Below are 20076 nucleotides of genomic sequence, written 5' to 3'. Positions count from 1 at the left end.
CAGTCAACCTGACAACGAACGACTTTGTCAAGCACGAGTGAAATGCGTTGCTGCGATTGGTGAGAAGACCAACGTCATAGAACTGCTGCTAGGTCCAAATGTGAATCGAGTTACTGATGGATTCAAAGGATTCCGCTCATTGTCATGACAAATTCGAATTCCAACAAATCAAAGCAATTGTCTTATGTATTCCACGACTACGATGCGGTACTACCACCGCTAAAGTAAGCGCCAAGTGCGAGAGATAATCGCTTTTAAGAGAACAGTATATGCAAGAAGCTTGGGATACCATCTTAAGTCCCTTATCTCCGAAACTCCGAGCTAACTGCGCGGGATTTAGAATCTGGGTAGCAGCGGACATATGCGTTATGCGTCGAATAGTTTGCTGAATAGACCATAGCTACGTAGTCAGTGAGCGCAATCTAATCAGTATCGACCATTTACGGTGCAATCGCTTCACATAAATATGATGCGATCCCTAGCCGGGTCCAACATACTGTGCACTTAATTGACATACTGACGTCTGTCATATCAGTAAGAAAGGCAATCGTTATATATATTTTTGTCTTGTAGTCCATAACCGGACCGAGGCAGATCCGACTAGCTATCATATGATTGATATCGTTCGGTCTGGTGCATACCTGTAGTCAACTCAACATCATGGGCATCATAACCAGATTTACGGAAGAAATTGGCATTTTGACTCTCATATATGCATCCTTTGATGTTCATCTGCTATGTTTCCAGCGCTTTATTCGTATGTTTGCATATGGACAAGTAACGATTATCTTGGCTCTCTTCTTCGAAGCTTTGGGCATCACCGAGGATAAGACCGGATTGTTTATGACAAGCACGCTTTTGGGCGATGTCGTTGTCTCATTTTTTTTGACGTTGGTAGCGGACAAGATTGGAAGGAGGAAGATATTGGCAGCTGGAGCCATTCTGATGTGCATGTCGGGAGTTACATTCTCATATGCAACCAACTATTGGGTATTACTGATTGCCGCAATTGTTGGTGTCATATCCCCCAGGTGTGTCAGTTCTTTCTTTACGCATGTTTCGAGTTAATCTAATTGCTGACTGTGCACAATAGCGGGAATGAAATTGGCCCTTTCAGAGCAATTGAGGAGTCGACTCTGGCGCACTTGACAGACTTGAAGGATAGACCGGATTTGTATGCTTGGTACAGTTTATTGGGTAGCTTAGGAGCGGCATTAGGAACAATTACTAGTGGTTGGCTTGTTGAGAAATTGCAGGAAGATTACTCTTGGTCGGTTCTCAAGTCTTACAGAGTCATCTTTGTGCTGTATAGTATTATAGCTGTTTTCAAATTTGCTGCGTCGATCATGTTGTCACCGTTGACGGAGTTGGAACCCATTCCTACGGAAACAAAACCTGATCCGGCCTCAGCCACTGAAAGAGGGTCGTCCTCTAGGCCATATAGTGGTCAAGAGGATTCGTACGCTATGCGTCCTCTAGCCAAGGCTAACGAGAGCACGGACAGTCTTGCAGCAAACAATGAGGACGAAACCGAAGAAATTTATGAAGAAATGAATCAGTTTGCGGACGCTCAAAAGAAGAGGTCCAAGTGGCTGTTTTGGGTTGACTATTTGCCACATCTTACGCCTAATTCCAGAAAGGTGGTTCTGCAACTTGTGCTGTTGTTCTCCCTAGATTCATTTGGAAGTGGAATCGCGACTCAGTGAGCAAATTTACTACTTGAATATGAGATTTTGTAATGTATCTAACGTATCTCAGGTCCTGGCTGTCTTATTATTTTGCAGGCAGATTTACTGTGAAAGAGGGCGCACTTGGGACTCTATTTTTCGTAACCAATCTGATCTCGGCGGCATCATCTATCGTGGCCTCTTCTATCTCTAAGCGGCTTGGGCCAATTGTTACGATGGTTGCTACGCATCTGCCGTCATCGGTTGTCTTGGCAGTATTGGGTTTCCCATCTAACAAGAACGTCGCCATGATATTACTTATTGCGCGGTCCTGTACTGCATCTATGGATGTCGCCCCTCGGCAGGCGTTTTTGAGCTCGATTGTCACTAAGGAAGAACGAACCGGTGTCATGGGCGTTGTGAATGTAGTCCGCACACTGGCGCAGTCCGCTGGTCCTGGATTAATGGGAAAATTTGCATCGCTGAAGATGATGCCGGTCGGTTTTTTGATTGCCGGTCTATGTAAGGGGACTTATGATCTTGGAATCTTGATTTCCTTTTTGGGTACTCAGCTACACAATAATTAGGACCAACTCCCGGAGGCGAGGAGTGAGCATGATTGGTCGCGGACGCCGTTCATTCATGTGAATAGTTTATATTTATTAGCAGGCGAATCAATTGTTCTGAATCATAAACTTAAATTTATCATTTAAATATTTTGTGTGTAGGCTATCACTTCCGAGCTGTTTGCCCCGTTATAATTATTTTGCCTCGGCAGGTAGGAGGGATTCGTACCCCACATTTCAGCTTTACCTCGGCGCCCTACGCAAAGTTCCGTTAACAGACGAGTCGACCATCCCTGCTACTTAATTCGTGAGCCCGCGATTGGTCTTCCAGGAAGTCACATTTAACTTATATCCATAATCATGGCTGCAGGTGATTATATGTATGATAAGTGCCCAATTACTACAGCTTCGCATCTAACTCCTTTAGGGCCGTCCGAGATGCAATTAAGAAGATCATCCCCCATTCGTCCTACGATGACGGTAGTGCAGGTCCAGTCCTGGTTCGTCTGGCATGGCATGCCTCCGGAACATACGATAAGAAGTCAGGGACTGGCGGGTCGAATGGTTCGACCATGAGATATAAATTGGAAGCCAGCGACGAAGCCAACAACGGTCTTGAATATGCCCGGAAATTTCTCGAACCTGTCAAGCAACAATTTCCGTGGATTTCATACGCTGATCTGTGGACTCTTGCAGGAGTTGTGGCGATCGAATACATGGATGGTCCGAAGATAGACTGGAAGCCAGGAAGAGTCGACGATGTTGACGAGCAGTACGTTCCACCGAATGGACGCCTTCCAGATGTAAGTGGTCGTGATTGAAGCAGCATGGATAAATAACCAAGGTTGTAACAAGTATTATAGGCTACTCAGGGAGAAGATCACATACGTTCAATTTTCTATAGAATGGGCTTTAATGATCAGGAAATTGTCGCATTATCGGGGGCTCATAATCTTGGCAGATGTCATGGTAAGTGGCTGATAACTTTTCATGGTGCAAGGCAGGACTAACTCCTGTCAATAGCAGATCGCAGGTACCACAAAGACCACGAAAATAGCTGACAGTGTATATGCTAACAATTTTACAAGTGGATTTGAAGGGCCATGGGTCCCCATGCCTACAAGATTTAGCAACACTTAGTACGTTCGCCATAAAATGATCTCGGACAAGCACTGACCTCCACAACAGTTTCAAACTGCTTCTACGTTCACAGTGGCACAAACGAAAGAACAGCGTCGGAGTGGAGCAATATAATGATGAGGACAATGAGCTTATGATGCTTCCCACAGGCGAGTGCAGCTATCGCGTAAATGCTTTAAGGCTTGTGTCTAATAAATCGGTTGCAGATATGGCTTTAGTCAAGGATCCAAAATTCAGAGATTGGGTCGAAAAGTACGCCGACGATAAAGACCTTTTCTACGCGGACTTCGCTGCGGCGTTCGGAAAGTTGCTTGAACTTGGAGTTATCCGCGGTCCAGAGGGTAAAGCGCTCAGACAGTATGCTCGCGCGAAACTATAGACCCGCTCTCAACTACACCATTGACGTGTCTGGAGTAGCCATCTTAGTTGTATATTGATGACACTTACGCTGTTTGCTCGTAGGTATTTGAATGTTGACGTAAAAAACTGTAAGTTAGTCACAGGTGTCTGCAAAGTGGTCGAGACTGATTTATAATAGCAATAAACACCACAATGACATTATTTTCGATGTATGTCTCATACACGATACTTATACTCAGTCTTTCAGTGCATGAGCAACGTGGTTTCCAAAAGATATGTCTTCTGACCTATTTTGAAGGTCACAAGGGCAATTGCATACTGGCAAACCAGAATCGCTAAGAATGATCTGCGCATATTACAAATTCCTTTTAGTCAATAGGCGACGGTATCCGTCAGTGACTAAGCCTTACTGATTTTTGTGTAACTTAATCATCCTTGAGTGGTGTGGCCTTAGCTCGATGCCGAACAACCGAAGCGTCATCGTCCGTCCCCCGCAATCCGAGCAGCCGCACGATAGTTTGGTGCGACAACTGAAAGTGCCCGTGACTGCATATTATCACAAACACTGTACCAAATAAGCCTTAACTATACCAGTATGTAACAGTATATGCGACCGTTTAAACTTTATCGCACATGACAAAAGCTGAATAATTTTGACTCTTCGAGTGCTGTGCCTATTACGTCATGCTTGCAAATATAATGTAAGAAGCAAGTATTGTCGAGCCTAGCTCGAGTTTTCTCCCCTGATATTGGGTCGCGATATCAGAATATATAAAGACAGCAAGGTGTCCATTAAAATCTATTCTCTTGCTTCTTTTACTACTAGTTTTAATTGCGCAAGCAGCTATCAATCACAGCGATCGCCTTCGATTCAACAACCATCTAGCAGCATTGACTACATTAACCGCGACAACAATCACAACAATCAACACGAATCCAACCTTCACTGTTTCACCAGAAGTGATGTCGTTATCTGCAATTGTGAAACCCCGAACAATCTCTAAGCTTATCTTCGCCATTGAGCAGTCTGAGGGCGTTGGTGCGCGAGTGCGGCGGTCTATTGGAACTGCTCGTCTTCGCAACTTCTCCCCGTTTTTGATGCTTGACCACTTCTCCGTAAGTGGGAAGGCAGGATTTCCCGACCATGGACATTCCGGGCAGGAGACTATAACGTACATGCTACATGGACAAGTTGACCACGAGGACTTCACAGGCAGCGCCGGGACCATTGACGAGGGTGACTTGCAGTTTATGACTGCTGGAAGGGGAATTATGCGTACGTGCCCAAGGTTTTTTTAGTTTGAGATCACTGCTAACCAAAATATAGATGCCGAGATGCCTCGTCCTCAAAAAGACGGATCCGCCGTTACTGGTCTTCAGCTTTGGGTTGATCTTCCTGAAAGGCTAAAGGGCTGCGAGCCCAGATATCGTGATTTGCACAAAGAAGAGATTCCCATTGTGAAACCTTCCGACGAAGTTGAAATTAAGGTTATTTCTGGTGAATCATATGGAGTTAAGAGTGTACAGGATCTTGCCTATACTCCAGTTTGGATGATCGATGCGACTATCAAGCCCGGTGGATTTATGACCCAGCCCTTGCCTGAGGACTGGAATGCGTTTGCTTACGTTCTCGACGGCGATCTTCTTTGCGGAACAACTGTGGTCAAGCAATATAACAATATTGTTTTCGATCGCAATGGCGATGGTGTCGAGATTTCCGTCCCCGAAAATTGGGAGAAGAACGCTCATGTCGTCATTATCGCTGGCCAAGTGTTGGACCAGAAGGTTGTTCAGTATGGCCCATTTGTTGCTGTTTCTGAAGAAAAAATTTATGAGACTGTCATGAATTTCCAAAACGCTGCGAACGGATTTGAGCGTGCCAGAAATTGGGAGAGTAAGATTGCCAAGAGGATCAGATGAGCTTGATCTGGAAATTCATCTCATAGTGGACCACTTTCGTTGCGATCTTTAAAATTGCTTATTTTATTGTTTCAGGTTTTGTGGGTATTGTACATAAGTGTGTTTGGTTTAATTTCAGGTCTCAGTGAATGTATGAATAGTTCATCGGATACGAATATGTTTTATTTATTTATTGGTACTTACAATGTAATCCACTGTAAAGTGCATAAAGCTGGATTTAGAACATTATAACATAGTTTATTGAAACGATTAGCCATAGACGAATTCCATAAAACAAGTAGTGTTCCCGGTGATGGCTATATAGCCTGAAGCAATCTATCATTGGGTGCCTTCCCGTAGACATTTCTACGCCACCAGACTACCAGATGCACAGAATTTTCGATTACGTAAGCGACCAGATTTTGACTAGAATTTGGGAGGGCTGGCCAGCAAATTCCGCTGACGACAAGGCGTTTATCCTAACCACTGGGATCAGTCCTGCCATTTTCACTTATATCTTAGATTCTGGTTTCAGACACGCGTGGAACACCACACCTATCACTCGAGACGATGTTTCTGTCCACGGTGAAGCACGTCGGTCTCAGAGGTCTCTTGATGCTGATGGGGCGTTAGGTCTCGTTCTTCACTATTTGAATTCGTCCATGGCGCAGTTTACCTTGAACGAGATATTCGGCATCGTACCGTCAGTATGCTCTAGGTATATTCGTCATGGTCTCACGCTGCTGCTAGAGGTTTTGCGTACAAGTATTCCGGAGGCCAGGATAATGTGGCCCAAGACAGCCAATTTGCAGACGTTTTCGATGCTGATCCGCAAGCAGCACCCAATGCTTCAAAGAGCATTTGGGTTTGTGGATGGGTTGCATTTACCTGTTGAGGCTGCAGGCGACGTCGAGGTGCAGAATGCATATTATAACGGATGGGTGCATGCCCATTTCACGTCAAACGTATTCGTGTTCTCTCCGCTCGGTACCATACTGTATGCAACGATTAATGCACCTGGTAGTATGCATGATGCAGCGGTCTCTCGTGAGTTATTCCAGAAGCTGCTCCATGAAACAGATGACGGCTACTTTCTCATTGCAGACTCGGCATTCCCTGCCAACAATGGTCTTCGAAATAAGATAATGACCCCTTTGAAGTCAAACTTTAGGGCTTGGCCAGAGGATCCGGTTGAGAGAGCTGCTTTAGCCCGGACAAACAAGCAGTTGGTTTCTGCAAGGCAGGCTGCGGAATGGAGTAAGAGAGCATTGCAAGGGTCATTTGCCAGACTCAAAATGCCCCTACCAGCTGATGACAACAAGTACCGACGTGTTATCATAGAGACTTGCCGTGTCCACCAGCTTCGGGTGCGTCTATTGGGCATATCTGAGATACGTTCCAAGTACGAACCAATATGGAAAGGGTCTGACGAATTGTCTTACGGAGATTTTGGTAATATGTTGTTCACCGACATAGTGAGGAATGACCGTATAGGTCAGTTTTATCATACATTGTAAATTAATCATACATTGTAAATATAAATCTACTTCTTTTGAAGCATTTCAAACATCATAACCTTTTGGAGAGCCCGGTCTCTCTCGGCAGCAAGATCGGCCCTCTCACGAGCGGAAGTATGCCTCAGCTCGTCCAACTTGTCCCGCAGGGCCTTACACTCCTCACGCGAGTCCCGAAGCTCTTGTCGCAGGTCTGCGATCTGGGACTGGTAGAGCATAATGACATCGATCTTTTGCTCTCGCGCTTCGCGTCTCTGGACATCCAAAAACGAGACAAGTGACTCAGTCACGTCTCGTTTGGCTTTCTTCCTAGCCGGCAACGCCTGCTCCCTGGCATTGCCCGGGGTCGTGGAAGCCACAGAGCTGGGCCGAGGAGTGTCGGACGAACCGGAGGAGCTGTTGCCGGAGCCGGTTTCAAACGGTTCGTCGTCGGCTGCATCTGCAACCCTCTCTTCGGTCAAATCAAGGACGTCATCGTCACTCAATCCGGCCATTTCCAAGGATTCGTTAATGGCCCGACTGATCTCCTTAGCCCGTCGTACATCCGGGGGACACGTCGGGTCTCCCGTCGGCTTCGGAAGATTTACCAATTGGTTAAACTTGCGCCGAAGCGCAGCGACGTCCCGAGAAGCTCTGCCATTCTCTATACAGTACTCCTCGTAGCTAAATACATTAGCTTACACTGTGCATAGCTCAAAATAGTATCCATACATGTCCATCACCTGGTCCCACTTTGCAGGACCTGCAGGTTTGACCTGCTCTATGACGTCGAGCAGAGCGAGCTTGTGCTGACGATTTGTGGCTACGTCATCTGCGATGGTTGATTTGGCAACAGCCTCCTCGGATTCGGAAACAAACGTCGAGTCTACCCTCGAGAATACAATTGAACTTGACTACATCACAAAAGTCGCAGTGCAATATCGTCTTCCCATAACATTAGCTAGGCATGTAGTATAGTTCTTGGTTTAAAATCCTTGGTGGTTGAATTGAAAAGTTGTCGAAATACGTTCACCTCGTTAACGGACTATTATTTCAGGAGAACAGTAGTCACCAGAAAGTGAGCGTCGACAAGCTCATCGCGTAGGGTTATGCCGGGGCTGCCTAATCCGAACGACAACCTACAAACTCTTGTAAAGGTTGTCAGATCTGCATACCGCGTCGCCTGGGACAAAATCAGTCGTTTAATACCGAACCTTGATTATTTAATTTGTTATCCTAAAGTTCATTGGGTAGTAACCAAGCATTGCGATCAATCCACTATGGTTGTGCCCTCCAGTTTCGACCCGTATGATGCGGAAGAGTAAGAGAACATTGCCTTCATGAAATATTTGGGTCTAAATTTATACATTTCAGTGCCGTAAGGAACCTAAAAGGATTTCAAAAACTGTGGTATCATTGCAAGCAGCAACCGCTAGTTCCAATTGGTAAGTGTTCCCCTGCGCTCGACATTAGATTGCATCCATTGACGTGCGGCACGTGAAGGCATTATTGCGACTTGCTATGCACTGACAAGGTCGGCTATTGCAGTCCGAGGAGGAAGACATAAGGAGGCGAACAAGTACTTCACGGCTCGTGTAGTCTTGCAGGGTCTTACGCTAGTAGCCTTAGTCGGCACGTCCATTTACATGCAGTCTGATGGAAAGACACAGGCAGAGAGAAACGCAGAAAAAGCAGCACGAAGAAAGGTATTGATCTCGCTTTCTAATAATTAGTGGTTCTGAGCTGACACTTAGGCTAATAGCAACTCTGGCTCGAAGAGCTTGACCGACAGGGTGGGCGGCTACCAAGTTCGTCGTCCACTAGCGACAATGGCAAAGTTTGATTGACCAGCTATCTACTGACTCGGAATTATAAATGCATATGATAGTAGCCATGGGAGTACACTCATTACTCAGACACATATTCTTTCTTTTTAGGTCTTTTTAGTAAGCGGCTAAGGTGCTACGGGTATTGTTTTGGGAACAAATGAAAAAACGTGCAATTTATAGTAAGACCGTTTACAGTAATCTAAACAACGTATTGCGAAGGACGGATTATCTTACAAAATCTACAATTTCCAGACACACTAGTTAAACGTCTCTTTGACTGCTTCTCGGATAGCCCCTCTGGATAAACACCAATCAACATGATGATTTAGTGCTTGATCATCAGCAGATACCTGATTCCCGCATATTGGACAAGACACTAAAGCAGTCGATGACCCGCCGCTGTCTGTCGACAGTGGTAAACTCTCGCTTTCTAAAGCTGGCTCCGTATTGTGCACCAGTTCCTCTTCGTTCTTTATATCCCTTGCTGCAATGGCTTTGGCAGAACTTCTATAGTCATCAATCACACCACTGGCATCCTCCTCTTGTGATCCCTGTATCATCATAACCAGCTCTCCTATTTCTTCGTCGTCATGCATATCGGGACTACCATCGACCAATCCTTTAAATTCTGCATGTATATTCATGCTAGTACTTGGCTCATCCTCCAGCCTATCATTATGTCTCCGCTGACCTTTAAGGAACGTTTTCTGTATGAGTCATTAGCAGCGGATGGTTCCGTCACACACAATGCCGCCAAGACTCACCATTGGCCCTTCATGACTGAGATTGACAAGATCCGTTATCCGTAAACCAATCAATCGAACTGTTATAGGCAGTTCCTTCTCCAACATTTGCAGGCCATAGCGATAAAAATCTGACGCCGTATTAATCGGCCTAGGCATGGGTCGTTGGCGAGAAATTTGCTCAAACGTGGCTTTCTTCAGTTTTAAACCCAACTTCCGACCTGCCAAGTTTAAGCGCTTGCAATCTTTCTCTAAATCTTCAGCAACATGTTGCAGTTTTTGTTTCATCTGTGCCATTTCAGAGATAGCACGGAATGATCTTTCACAGCCTACTGATTTCCGCTCGTATTGGTCTATAGGCTTCACTTCTGTCGATCCCAGGCCGAGATAACAATTTAATAAGAACGTCATAGTGGTATCTGTGAAGATCTGAAAAGAATCCATTAATGAGGAGTCAAAATCAAACCGACGTAGCCATATATCACGTACTTGATATAGTAAGGCGCTCTTCCGATATATCTCTCCACACGAATTCACATCTAGAGCGAGTAATTGGCGCTCAAGAACGTAGCCAACACCGGTTATCTTCCGTGGTGTTTAGTCCAATACCTATTAATACCAACGGACAACAATAAACGACATACCTTTCGGACAGGCAGGTTACACATAAACTCCATGACTGCCTCACGGTCATTAGCGATAGCACACTGCCCGTTGGGCTTGTTTACGTTGGAAGCAATTTTTGCTACCCGTGAATCTGCCGCCTTGTCAGTCGTGCATCACTTAATAAAATCCATATACGTACTTGGGCCAATTCCGGCACTTACAGTTAGACCGGTAGTTTCAAATATCCTCCTCCGCATTTCCGACACAACTTCTTCTCTATCTTTAGTCACCTTCGCGCAGTACTGAACCTGCATATCAGCATATCGAGCACTATCGTACTCAGTAACATGATAGTACCTCAGTTATATTCAAATAGGCTTCGTCCAAAGTCATCGCGCCTATTAAAAGGTCAATGTACAAGAAACAGTCAATAGATAGTCTAGACTCACAATGACGTGGATCGTATTCAGACAGTATCATTCTAATCGCGTTTGATTTCTCGATATATTTCGGGAAATTTAAACGCAACACAATTAGTTCAGGACATATTTTCCTCGCCACGAATTCGGCCATTGCGGACCTAACGGTCTTAGAGATTGACTCGATGCCAAAAGTTCATGAAGTTTATGACTTACCGGACTCCAAATTTCCTAGCTACATAGTTACAGGTACACAGAACGCCGTTCCCAACAGCAAATGGCTTCGATTTCAATTCAGGGTGATCGAGCTCCTCGACGCTAGCATAGAATGCGTCGCCTATTCGTTATGAGTCCTTACTGATTCAGTAATCGGCATGAGGCAAAATAGATAATATTACAGTCAACATGAACGATGGTCTGAGTCAGATCCCTCGTAGCCTCGTACTGTCGTATCAAAGCATCTACTCGGACTTCTGCTGCTTCTAGCTCTTGATTGCTGACCTTTGCTGCCTGATTGACAATATATTCGACCTTTTTCGTCAACTAAGAGAACGCGCCTCAGCATACGCGTGACAACAAACAACGAATTCGCTCTTACATCTTTTTCTTTCCGTTTCTGGTGCTCAAAATACTTGCTACCCTCTAAGACTAGTCAAATCAAAAGAACACGAAATACCATCACAGACGTACATACGCGACGCTTGATAGATAATTTCGCTGACCGCAGCCTGGTTCACTCCATCTTGACCTGATTTTTGAACAGAAGGGCCGAGAAGACGATGACGTAGTGTCCCAGAACTGTCAGCAGAAGTTCCCGACTCAGACTTTTTCGGAGACGACTCCGGACTTGAGATGGTATTCTCGCGCTTTGGGCTTGCCGGCTCTGATACCAGCATAGCTACTGACTCTCCGTACACGAAGATCCCAAATTCTCCAAAACCTTGACAATATATCTCATGCAGATTAAAACCTGCTCATGCTCCTTGCTTTATATTCATGACGACATTGTAATGCAGCAATAGTGTTTAGATTTCTCATTGAGCTGCGGCGCGTAGTTGACGCCAAAACACGTAACTATCGTTACCCTACCATGAGCCTCACGCCTGTTCAGGTCGGGCAGCAAATTAGTTTCTCCCAGCATGTCTCACCTAGAACCAAAAATTCGAAGTATCAACGCGCTGTCGTCACAAAACAAGTTTACTACGCATTACATAGTACTTTCGCAAGATCTGGAACGCGTGCTATCTTGAGTTACTATTGACTAGTCGAGATTTGACTATCACTTGAGCTGTGGCGCATGCAAGGATGGAGCAAACAATAGAGAAACTCCAAGCTGAGTTGAGGCACAAAAATGAAGTAAGTTAGATGCTATTATGTTCTGTTGAATGTTACGAGTTAATAGGCTGACTTGCTAATGTTGCGCTTGTACAGCTGCTGGCAGTCTACGATAAAGGATTTGCAAATTTGCACCGTAACTATACATGTACGGTCTGCGACAACCTCATGTTCGAACCATGCGTGATCGCATGCGGTCACTCATTTTGCTACACCGTGATTGATCCAGAACTTTAGTCGGCATATCTACTGATATGACTAACACTTGGTAGTGTTTACTGGAATGGTTTAGACGTCACAAGACTTGTCCAAGCTGCCGACTGCTAGTTAATACGCGACCGACCATTTCATTCCAAGTAAGTTCATACGAGATTTCACATTACTCAGACCGTCACTAATATTCATGGATAGATTAAAGAAACCGTTGATAATTTGGTTGACGAATTAGAATTAGTGGTCCCAACTGAAGACAAAGGAGCGGTTCGGAAACGGCAGAAAGAGCAGCGTGATCTAGTAGCCACGCACAGGCGCCGACATGGCGAAATATTTCCGGAAATATTTGGCCCCATCATCGAGGACACATATGAGGATGACGAAGATGGCGTACGGAGATGTGCACGGTGCCACTGGGAAGTAAGCTAGAATTTGGTCGTGAATGAACGAATATTATGAGTCTAATATTAATATTCGAACTAGTTGGAAAGCGAGAGCGGCCGCTGTTTGCGTTGTTTTAGCTGGCAATTTTCTGACGACGAATCTCTTGATGGGTTAGGCTCGCTGTCTGATGAGGAGGACGGCTACGACTTGAATTCTGATGATGACGACGATGTCATCCTCGCGGTCGGCGAGTCTGTGGATATCTGGAATTCGGACGAAGAAGGTGTAATCCCAGTGCAGATGCACCGACACACGCACATACCCCGAGTAAATGTCGTGGATTCGGTTATCGACAGTGATAGTGGCCGTATTTCTCGGCGAACTAGTAAGGGTCCCATTTAACTTGCTTGAGGTAGTGCTGACGCAGTAGGCCGCCATGATGTATCCGATTTGGATGAAGGGGATATAGAGGATGAAGATGAAGATGCAGAAGATGAAGAAGACAGACATTTTATTGATGACCGAAATACTAGTGATCTAAGCGAGGAGGCTGAAGGCGATTTCTCCGATGCAGACTCTAACAGCAACATCAATCCCAGCGATTCAGCTGTTCAGGTCCAATATTACGATTCAGACTTCGATTTGCATAGGAATGAGGATCACGACGATTATGAAGGTAATAGTGAAGGTGTTGACGATGACGAGGAAGGCCTAGACGACGGTGGTGAAATTCTTGCTGGTGAGACATCTCGGTCTGTGACTCGGAGGTCTAATTCATGCAAAGCAGAGCATCAAGAGGTTTATTACGATGTGTCTAGTGACAATGAGAATGAAAGCAGGAATGAAAGCGAAGCGGGAAATAGTGAAGACGGCAGCAGTGCACTGAACAGCGTGCGGGAAAGCGATTCTAATGACTCATTTATCGAAGGGGCAGCAGACGAAGTAGAAGAAGCCGGCTGCCCGGATACCCGTCTGCTCAAGCGAGCTCGATATTCTCGTGGCAATAACCACTCGGAGTCTAATAGGCAAACCAATAGCCAAAGGGAGATGAGGCGAATTGGTCTGCAACGACTTCAACGTCGTAGAGGATATCATAGTTAGCAACGCTAGGAGACGTCTGTGCAACAACGAATTTAGAAGGGCATCGGTTTCCGTGATTAGTTGGAAGTAAGGTACGCTCGTTTGTATTTGGGAGTTCGTCATGTATGCATAGGAAATTAAGTAGTTTGCAATGCAACGTAGATCGTAACGAAAATTGAATAATGCACTGAATATTCGATTAAAAAAGTCTAGTAGTATATGCTTGCATATATATCCAAATGATGTCCCAAATTAACAAAATCCTGAAAATACTAATCCAAGTAAGCGTAATTGCGTAGAGTCCCTAAAACCGAGCAAGAAGTTCTCGCAACCTGAAAAATGTCAAACCAAGTTAACAATATGTAGCGACACCAAATTAAAAGCAAGTACAATAGTATACACCGTGGCACATCTGTATAGTTCCAAATACAGCCTCCAACGTGGACGCCTTTCCAGGCGTCATCATTATTACCAAATTTAGTTGCCGTCCGTAAATGAAATAAAGTCTTTGACCACTGTACTGCCGGCAAAGACCGGATTCAGTACAATACACGCCAAAAAGTATTCCAAGCCACGTCGTCGTTCTTCCAAAAATGCAGGTCGGAATTTTGCTAAAATGAATACCATAAGTCCAAGCTATATTCTGGTCCAACAATCCATGTGCTCTTACATATTATACTTTTTGGCGGCAAACCTGGAATCGCTGCTCTTAACAATGGGAACTCGCCAGATAGTGCATTCTGCAGTTGGCAAAACTCGGAATATCTAAATTTTGGAGCCATTAGATACAGCATCAGACAGTCATAAAAAGAGATACCTACCGCTTCCTAAATTGAATCGTTCTTCCCTAAACTCAAGTTAGTCGTACCGTCGCATTATCACAACCAATCCCACCAGATGGCCCACCTCAACAGTCTCTATGACGCACAACCAAGTCACATATGCACCAGCTTTACCAGCGCCTGCGACGATCGAATAATCACCAACCCAAGCACTTCGTGCCCACATTTGGCCATTATCGTCTCCGTCATCCATAGAATGGTCCACTAGAGTGATAGGTATTGGGTCAACAGGCGTAAGATCATGTGGATCCCCTGGGGAGCCTGCTATACCAGGTGGAACGGGGCTCATCACAGAATGAAGGTCGTCCTAACTCCCTACATTAGTCTACAACGATGAATCCCGTGACTGCAAATGTCAAGATAACTAACCGAGTCTGACGAAAATACTGATGATCCATTGGTTTGTGATCTTGAGAGACTACCAAAATTTCCAAGTGAACTTGTCCAAGTCGTAAAAATGGGCCCGCTCTTGGCTCTGTTGAAGGAAAATACATCACGAAGCTTTGAAGCCGTCTGAGCCACTGTTCTGTCCAGAGTGATGGAGGTGGACGGTAAAGATATTAGGTCCATGAAGTTCAAACACACCACTCAGAGGCGAATGAGTGTCGCGTCAGGAAAAAAGCGCGCAATCTGCGAGATAGTATATATGGCTCCGGGCCACTACTTATCCGAAACGTTCATCTATGTCTGTGGGCAACGATGAGATGTCGAAGGACAGAGCGTTGGGGTCTGAACTCTATTTATGAGTAGAACTGCTCTAAACGTGGAAAACGACTTAAAGTATGGCATATTCCCGCATTGGTCGTGTCCTGAGCCGTCCCCGTGAGTGTGCCACAGCTGGTCACGTGAGCCGAACACGAATGCGAACCGAATGCGAAGGAGACTATAATATTAAAGCATGCTATTTCTCACATGAAAAGTATGATCTACTGATGGCCTCAGCTGTCCCGCAACTGATATTGAAGTAACTTAAATCTTCACAGTGAAGTGACAATTTCACTAGGAAACCCAGGGAGTTATGTATTAGTTGGAGAGCAATGAATCCTTCTTTGACTTCTCAGCAGGATCGAGATGCAAACTCATGCGGTCCTACTTCTGAACATCCTCCAGTAGTCTCTTGCTCTCCTTCATCAGTATCTTTTCCAAGTTATTCAGCCCACGACACCCTGCCAGACGAATTGCCACCTTCGTACACTTTGACATCATCAGTGCAGTTACGTGGTTGCACGCAAGGCACAAGGCCGTTAGCTTTTGCTCCTCCAAACTATGTGCCTGCTCCTAAGCCGTACCAAAAGTCGCTATATTCCCACGCGCCCGACTCCGAGCATGACCGCGCTCTCAAATTCTGTGCCCAAAATACAATAAGCAGTCCGCGAATTTTGATAGACTCGGACCTGAAATGCTGGGGATCTCGATATTTTGACATAGTCTCTCCTGTTTCGACGTCGTCTGAGCTGTCATCGAATTCTTCCACACGTTCCCGAGGACTTTTTCGTGGTTTGAAAGCGAAGGCTAAAGCATCGCCTGAAGTTGTTCGCAGTAAACAAGATGGAACCATATACATTCGTACACAACCCAAATCAACAGACATGACATTCACATCGTCGCTACCCATGTTCTCTCCCAAACTGAGGCAAATTCGCAGTCGGATATATTATGAAATTACAATTATAGCCGTTGATGGCGGACTCGAAGATTCTTGCGTTGCCATTGGATTCCTCGCTATGCCCTATCCTGTAGGAACTAGATTGCCGGGGTGGCATAGGTGCTCGATTGCTGTGCACTCTGATGACGGGCGGCGCTACGTGGCTGACCCACTTTCTGGGCGCGATTTTCTTGGAGAACCTGTGCGGATTGGGGAGACAATCGGGTTTGGCATGGATTTCAAAGAAGGAAATGTATTCACCACGAAAAATGGTAGATGGATCGGCGGCTGGAGTATGCTTGAAGAATTAAGTGGTACCAACGTGCAGGAGAATCAATTGCATCTCTTTTATGGAGGAGAGCTTGACGTATATAGCGCTGTAGGCGTATTCGGTGGTGCTGGCATTTCCGTGAACTTTGGCAATTCTAAAGAATTCAAGTGGATGGAGTTTGTGGACCGTTAACCGCTAAATAAAAAAGTTTGAAACTGGCAGGCCGGCCCATAGACTCGGTAATAGACAGGTGGCCAAAATCCAACGTAGCCTCACTAGTCACCTATTGCGCTCTCAGTAGTGAAGCGTGTCATCAGAATGATAGTAAATTTAACTTATACGTTGTATGTTTTTACGGACTGCTCTTTTTCAGGCCATTGGCGTGCGGCGAGAGTGCGGCGGTGTGCCCCCTACGCCAGGCCATTTGCTTCCTAACATCAAGCATTTACGATCTATCTATTTCTCCAATACAAGATTTCAATTGCCACATTGCATATACATACATCAATGGCCCCATCTACCACATCGTCAACATCTGCGACACCGCCTCCATCTGCGCCACCTCCATTCACCCTGTTCGACGCAGATCTCACCACTGCTCCAAAACCATTCCGAAATCCAAATGCGAAGCCACCTTCGCGTCGAGTCAAAAACGCGAAACAGATTATTTCTGATGAATCGAAGCGCTTATCTTCAATAAATGGACCAGGTGTCATGGATAAGCCCACTTACATTAACGTTGAAGCCCCTCCATCCGTCATCCCGCGAAAATGGTGGTGCGATATTACGGGTCTACGAGCGCCATACAGAATGCCTGGAAGTGGTATGCGTTATCATAATAAGGAAGTCTATGAAGTCATCAAGCAGTTACCTCCGGGTGTTGATCAACAGTATCTACAGCTGCGATCTGCAAATGTCGTATTGAAATAAATTTTGGGAAAAAGCAAGCAAATTGATTATGGGCATAACCCGGCGTTTTGATTATTTGTTCCGATTCACTATGGTGTACACCAATTTATAAAATACTTTACAGGATATAATTCTGAAATCAATGATTACGCATATCAGTAAACATGACAGTCGGTCTACCAACAATATGCCAAACTTTTGAACAAATGTACAATAAGCACAATGCAAGAAGATGCACTCGAGTAACTTTTTCCTACCATGATTTATGCCGCAGAAGGCATCTACGCCGTCTTATCCGTCATCTCCAATTCAGCCTTGGCGGCGGACTGTTCTTTCCGCTTTGCAATTTCTTCACCCCATTTCCACGACGGATCCTTCGCAGGACAATCCGCAATGGGTTTCCAAAACTGCTCTGCAATATCCAAAGGAGTAGTGGTATTCTCTAAGTTTTTACCCAATGGATCGTCGTCCCCCCCAATTTTTTCATTTTCGCTCTTTTTGTTCTGCTTCGCCCGTTCTCGCTTCGCTTTCTTAATAGCCTTCTTACGCTCCTCCTCGCTTAGACCTTCGAGTTCTGCAGCCACTCTGGCCGACTTCGGAGTATCGTACAGTGAGATATAGGTCTGGATCGCGTCGAATGCCGCGCGCGTGTAGTAATGCTCGGTGTATAATGTTTCCTCCCACCGTAGCAGGCCCAGATAAGCACGCATTGTTCCTCGTCTGACACAGTACTGATGAAAATCGAACTGATCACCCCACCAATCGTCGTAGATCTATAGTTGTGCCATTAGCAGCCAGATCGCATAATTGGAATAAGTTATATTACCTTCTTGACTGCCTCGAATCGTTTCAGAGCTAGCCCAATTTTGCCCAACTGGTTGAACATCTCACCTTGCTCAGTCAAGAACCACATGGCCTGCATCTCGTGAAGGTCCGCCACACCTTTGCCATGAGCATCATTCTACACGGAGTTAGTCGTCCTATGTCAACACTAATTAACCGCCAGTTCTTACCTTCGTAAACAAGCTCACAACATTGACAGCTTCATCGTTTTTGCCGGCACGCATCAAATACTTCGCGGCTTTTGTATTAACGAATCTGTCTTGAAGGTCCAGTTCTCGAGCTGTAGTCATGGATTCACTCGCGGCAACGTGGTCACCCTTCCGTTTCAAGATCTTCGCTTTCATCATGTGGACTTCGACAAGTGTAGGTGTGTGCTCGATCGCCTTTGTAATATACTCAAAAGCAAGATCAGACTGTCCAATTTTCGAGTAGTGCTGAGCAAGGTAATAAATGGTCCACAAGTAAGTCGTAGGAGTCGAGTCTTTCTCCTTGGTCAAACCATTTTTTTCGATACCGTTTATACCATTGCTCGGATGTGATAACGTTTTCAGAAACTCTAAGACTACTTCCTCAATGACCTTCACCTTCGTCCCATTGGCATACAACGGCTTCAAGTTGACAAATGCAGAAGGAACCCCTCTCGTCAAAAAGTCCACTATATAACTCCTAACTGCTTCTCGAAAATCTTCGCCTATAAATCAATTAGTTTTATTCTTATTCCACAGCCACGTGCCACTTACCGGAAAGGAATGACAGAGGTATACTCTTCGCCGGATCACTATATTTGTACTGCTTAGCAAGGACCTGATAAAGTGTTTTCTTCATTTCCGCGTCATCCTCCACTCCGAGGGCCTTCTCTATGCCATAAAAGTACTCCTTGTTATCTGGATTTCGATGGAGTAGCTTCCTATATGCCTTCACAGCTTCCGGTAGCCGTCCTAGCTCCAAGAAATACTTCGCCCGATATTCCATCACGCTCAACTTGTCCGTTACTTGGTCTGCGATAGATTCAAGGTGCTCCAGAGCTCTCTTGACATCTCCGCTTTCGTAAATTATCATATTTTTGTACAGAAGAAGCTCGGAATGCTCATAATCCTCCTTTGGCAACTCCTTGAGCGTTTCTTCATATTTCGACAGAATATTCTCCGCTAATTCGTAGTTCTTCGCCATATGATAGCCGAGGGCGAGGCCAGTCCAGTGCTGACGAACATTGGGTTTCTGCGACAGAATTGACTTTCTCGAGGTCTACATCATTAGCAGTTGTCTGATCTTAAACGGACGTTATAAGGCTTACGATTAGTCCCTCCCAGTTCCTCATTTGACATTGTAGCAATGCCAGATCACGCAAAATATTCGTATTGTCAGGTGCGTACTTCAATGCATGAACGTAACACTTCGCGGCCTCTTCAAAGTTTCGCTCCGAGCGATAAAACAAGCCGTATACATGCCAACATACAAAGCTTGTCAGATCATTGCGCAAGCCTTTCTTGATCAACTCGTGACCCTCGTCTTTCTTGTCCGAGAAACAGAGAATTAGTCCCTTCATTGCCAGAGTCTCGCCATGTTCGGGGAACTTTGTCAAAATCGTATCGGAAACTTTCAGTGCCTTCTTATACTGTCGAGTTTCGTAGAGTTGGAGGATTTGGCGAAAACTACCGGCCTCTTTGGGCGGGAGATATCGTGCCTTCGGAATAGCAGCGGTCGACATTGTCAAAGATTACCTTTTGTTAGCTGCAAAATTACCGGAAATTGCAAATTGGATCACAGCTGTAGGTAATCACTGTACTGGAGCGAAATAAACAGCTACTTGTATGAGATAACTTCGCAGTTAT

General features: G+C 45.3%; 12 protein-coding genes across 12 annotated transcripts; 8 read left to right on the top strand and 4 right to left on the bottom strand.

Annotated features, from left to right (window-relative positions):
• Positions 1 to 467: 467 nt before the first annotated feature.
• V1513DRAFT_448773 (major facilitator superfamily domain-containing protein) lies at positions 468 to 2357 on the top strand (the record flags this gene model as incomplete). The annotated part of the gene is made up of 3 exons (XM_066898572.1): positions 468 to 1031; positions 1094 to 1702; positions 1759 to 2357. Coding segments are annotated over exons 1-3 (1472 nt in total), but the record flags the coding sequence as incomplete, so codon positions are not given.
• Positions 2358 to 3930, top strand: V1513DRAFT_448771 (heme peroxidase). The gene is made up of 7 exons (XM_066898571.1): positions 2358 to 2613; positions 2661 to 3036; positions 3097 to 3202; positions 3257 to 3266; positions 3322 to 3372; positions 3422 to 3522; positions 3580 to 3930. The coding sequence occupies exons 1-7, from the start codon at positions 2594 to 2596 to the stop codon at positions 3750 to 3752; spliced, it is 837 nt and encodes a 278-aa protein (XP_066752411.1). The 5' UTR covers positions 2358 to 2593; the 3' UTR covers positions 3753 to 3930.
• A 319-nt stretch (positions 3931 to 4249) lies between these two features.
• On the top strand, positions 4250 to 5836 carry V1513DRAFT_151996 (RmlC-like cupin domain-containing protein). Its single transcript, XM_066894237.1, has 2 exons — positions 4250 to 5009; positions 5061 to 5836. The coding sequence occupies exons 1-2, from the start codon at positions 4697 to 4699 to the stop codon at positions 5651 to 5653; spliced, it is 906 nt and encodes a 301-aa protein (XP_066752410.1). The 5' UTR covers positions 4250 to 4696; the 3' UTR covers positions 5654 to 5836.
• A 956-nt stretch (positions 5837 to 6792) lies between these two features.
• On the top strand, positions 6793 to 7189 carry V1513DRAFT_448764 (uncharacterized protein). Its single transcript, XM_066898570.1, has one exon. It carries the CDS (start codon positions 6928 to 6930, stop codon positions 7147 to 7149), a length of 222 nt encoding a protein of 73 aa, XP_066752409.1. The 5' UTR covers positions 6793 to 6927; the 3' UTR covers positions 7150 to 7189.
• On the bottom strand, positions 7106 to 7967 carry V1513DRAFT_402750 (uncharacterized protein). Its single transcript, XM_066895543.1, has 2 exons — positions 7858 to 7967; positions 7106 to 7809 (listed from the first exon to the last, which is right to left on the bottom strand). Exons 1-2 carry the CDS (start codon positions 7863 to 7865, stop codon positions 7176 to 7178), a joined length of 642 nt encoding a protein of 213 aa, XP_066752408.1. The 5' UTR covers positions 7866 to 7967; the 3' UTR covers positions 7106 to 7175.
• Positions 7968 to 8252: 285 nt separating this feature from the next.
• On the top strand, positions 8253 to 9214 carry V1513DRAFT_417637 (hypoxia induced protein conserved region-domain-containing protein). Its single transcript, XM_066895875.1, has 4 exons — positions 8253 to 8446; positions 8500 to 8570; positions 8629 to 8831; positions 8888 to 9214. The coding sequence occupies exons 1-4, from the start codon at positions 8406 to 8408 to the stop codon at positions 8966 to 8968; spliced, it is 396 nt and encodes a 131-aa protein (XP_066752407.1). The 5' UTR covers positions 8253 to 8405; the 3' UTR covers positions 8969 to 9214.
• V1513DRAFT_448750 (uncharacterized protein) lies at positions 9122 to 11743 on the bottom strand. Its single transcript, XM_066898569.1, has 11 exons — positions 11417 to 11743; positions 11321 to 11364; positions 11121 to 11265; positions 10939 to 11059; positions 10753 to 10883; positions 10661 to 10701; positions 10503 to 10605; positions 10342 to 10454; positions 10187 to 10282; positions 9719 to 10126; positions 9122 to 9661 (listed from the first exon to the last, which is right to left on the bottom strand). The coding sequence occupies exons 1-11, from the start codon at positions 11616 to 11618 to the stop codon at positions 9212 to 9214; spliced, it is 1854 nt and encodes a 617-aa protein (XP_066752406.1). The 5' UTR covers positions 11619 to 11743; the 3' UTR covers positions 9122 to 9211.
• A 126-nt stretch (positions 11744 to 11869) lies between these two features.
• On the top strand, positions 11870 to 13929 carry V1513DRAFT_402741 (uncharacterized protein). The gene is made up of 6 exons (XM_066895542.1): positions 11870 to 12078; positions 12154 to 12273; positions 12330 to 12413; positions 12469 to 12690; positions 12754 to 13039; positions 13085 to 13929. The coding sequence occupies exons 1-6, from the start codon at positions 12028 to 12030 to the stop codon at positions 13753 to 13755; spliced, it is 1434 nt and encodes a 477-aa protein (XP_066752405.1). The 5' UTR covers positions 11870 to 12027; the 3' UTR covers positions 13756 to 13929.
• V1513DRAFT_448744 (Phox homologous domain-containing protein) lies at positions 13910 to 15334 on the bottom strand. Its single transcript, XM_066898568.1, has 5 exons — positions 14946 to 15334; positions 14641 to 14883; positions 14556 to 14581; positions 14405 to 14499; positions 13910 to 14345 (listed from the first exon to the last, which is right to left on the bottom strand). Exons 1-5 carry the CDS (start codon positions 15144 to 15146, stop codon positions 14212 to 14214), a joined length of 699 nt encoding a protein of 232 aa, XP_066752404.1. The 5' UTR covers positions 15147 to 15334; the 3' UTR covers positions 13910 to 14211.
• Positions 15335 to 15490: 156 nt separating this feature from the next.
• V1513DRAFT_448741 (uncharacterized protein) lies at positions 15491 to 16685 on the top strand (the record flags this gene model as incomplete). Its single annotated transcript, XM_066898567.1, has 1 exon — positions 15491 to 16685. Exon 1 carries the CDS (start codon positions 15614 to 15616, stop codon positions 16682 to 16684), a length of 1071 nt encoding a protein of 356 aa, XP_066752403.1. The 5' UTR covers positions 15491 to 15613.
• Positions 16686 to 16769: 84 nt separating this feature from the next.
• On the top strand, positions 16770 to 17632 carry V1513DRAFT_448739 (uncharacterized protein; the record flags this gene model as incomplete). The annotated part of the gene is made up of 1 exon (XM_066898566.1): positions 16770 to 17632. A coding segment is annotated over exon 1 (418 nt), but the record flags the coding sequence as incomplete, so codon positions are not given.
• Positions 17462 to 20065, bottom strand: V1513DRAFT_402733 (NMDA receptor-regulated protein 1-domain-containing protein). The gene is made up of 5 exons (XM_066895541.1): positions 19539 to 20065; positions 18985 to 19489; positions 18415 to 18935; positions 18228 to 18362; positions 17462 to 18174 (listed from the first exon to the last, which is right to left on the bottom strand). The coding sequence occupies exons 1-5, from the start codon at positions 19950 to 19952 to the stop codon at positions 17683 to 17685; spliced, it is 2067 nt and encodes a 688-aa protein (XP_066752401.1). The 5' UTR covers positions 19953 to 20065; the 3' UTR covers positions 17462 to 17682.
• Between the last annotated feature and the right edge of the window lie 11 nt (positions 20066 to 20076).

The sequence above is a fragment of the Lipomyces chichibuensis genome (assembly GCF_038497645.1).
Source record: "Lipomyces chichibuensis strain CBS 12929 unplaced genomic scaffold V1513scaffold_27, whole genome shotgun sequence".
Taxonomy (NCBI): Eukaryota; Fungi; Ascomycota; class Lipomycetes; order Lipomycetales; family Lipomycetaceae; genus Lipomyces; species Lipomyces chichibuensis.
Note: the sequence above shows the minus strand (reverse complement) of the source record. Positions and strands in the feature narration are given on the sequence as shown.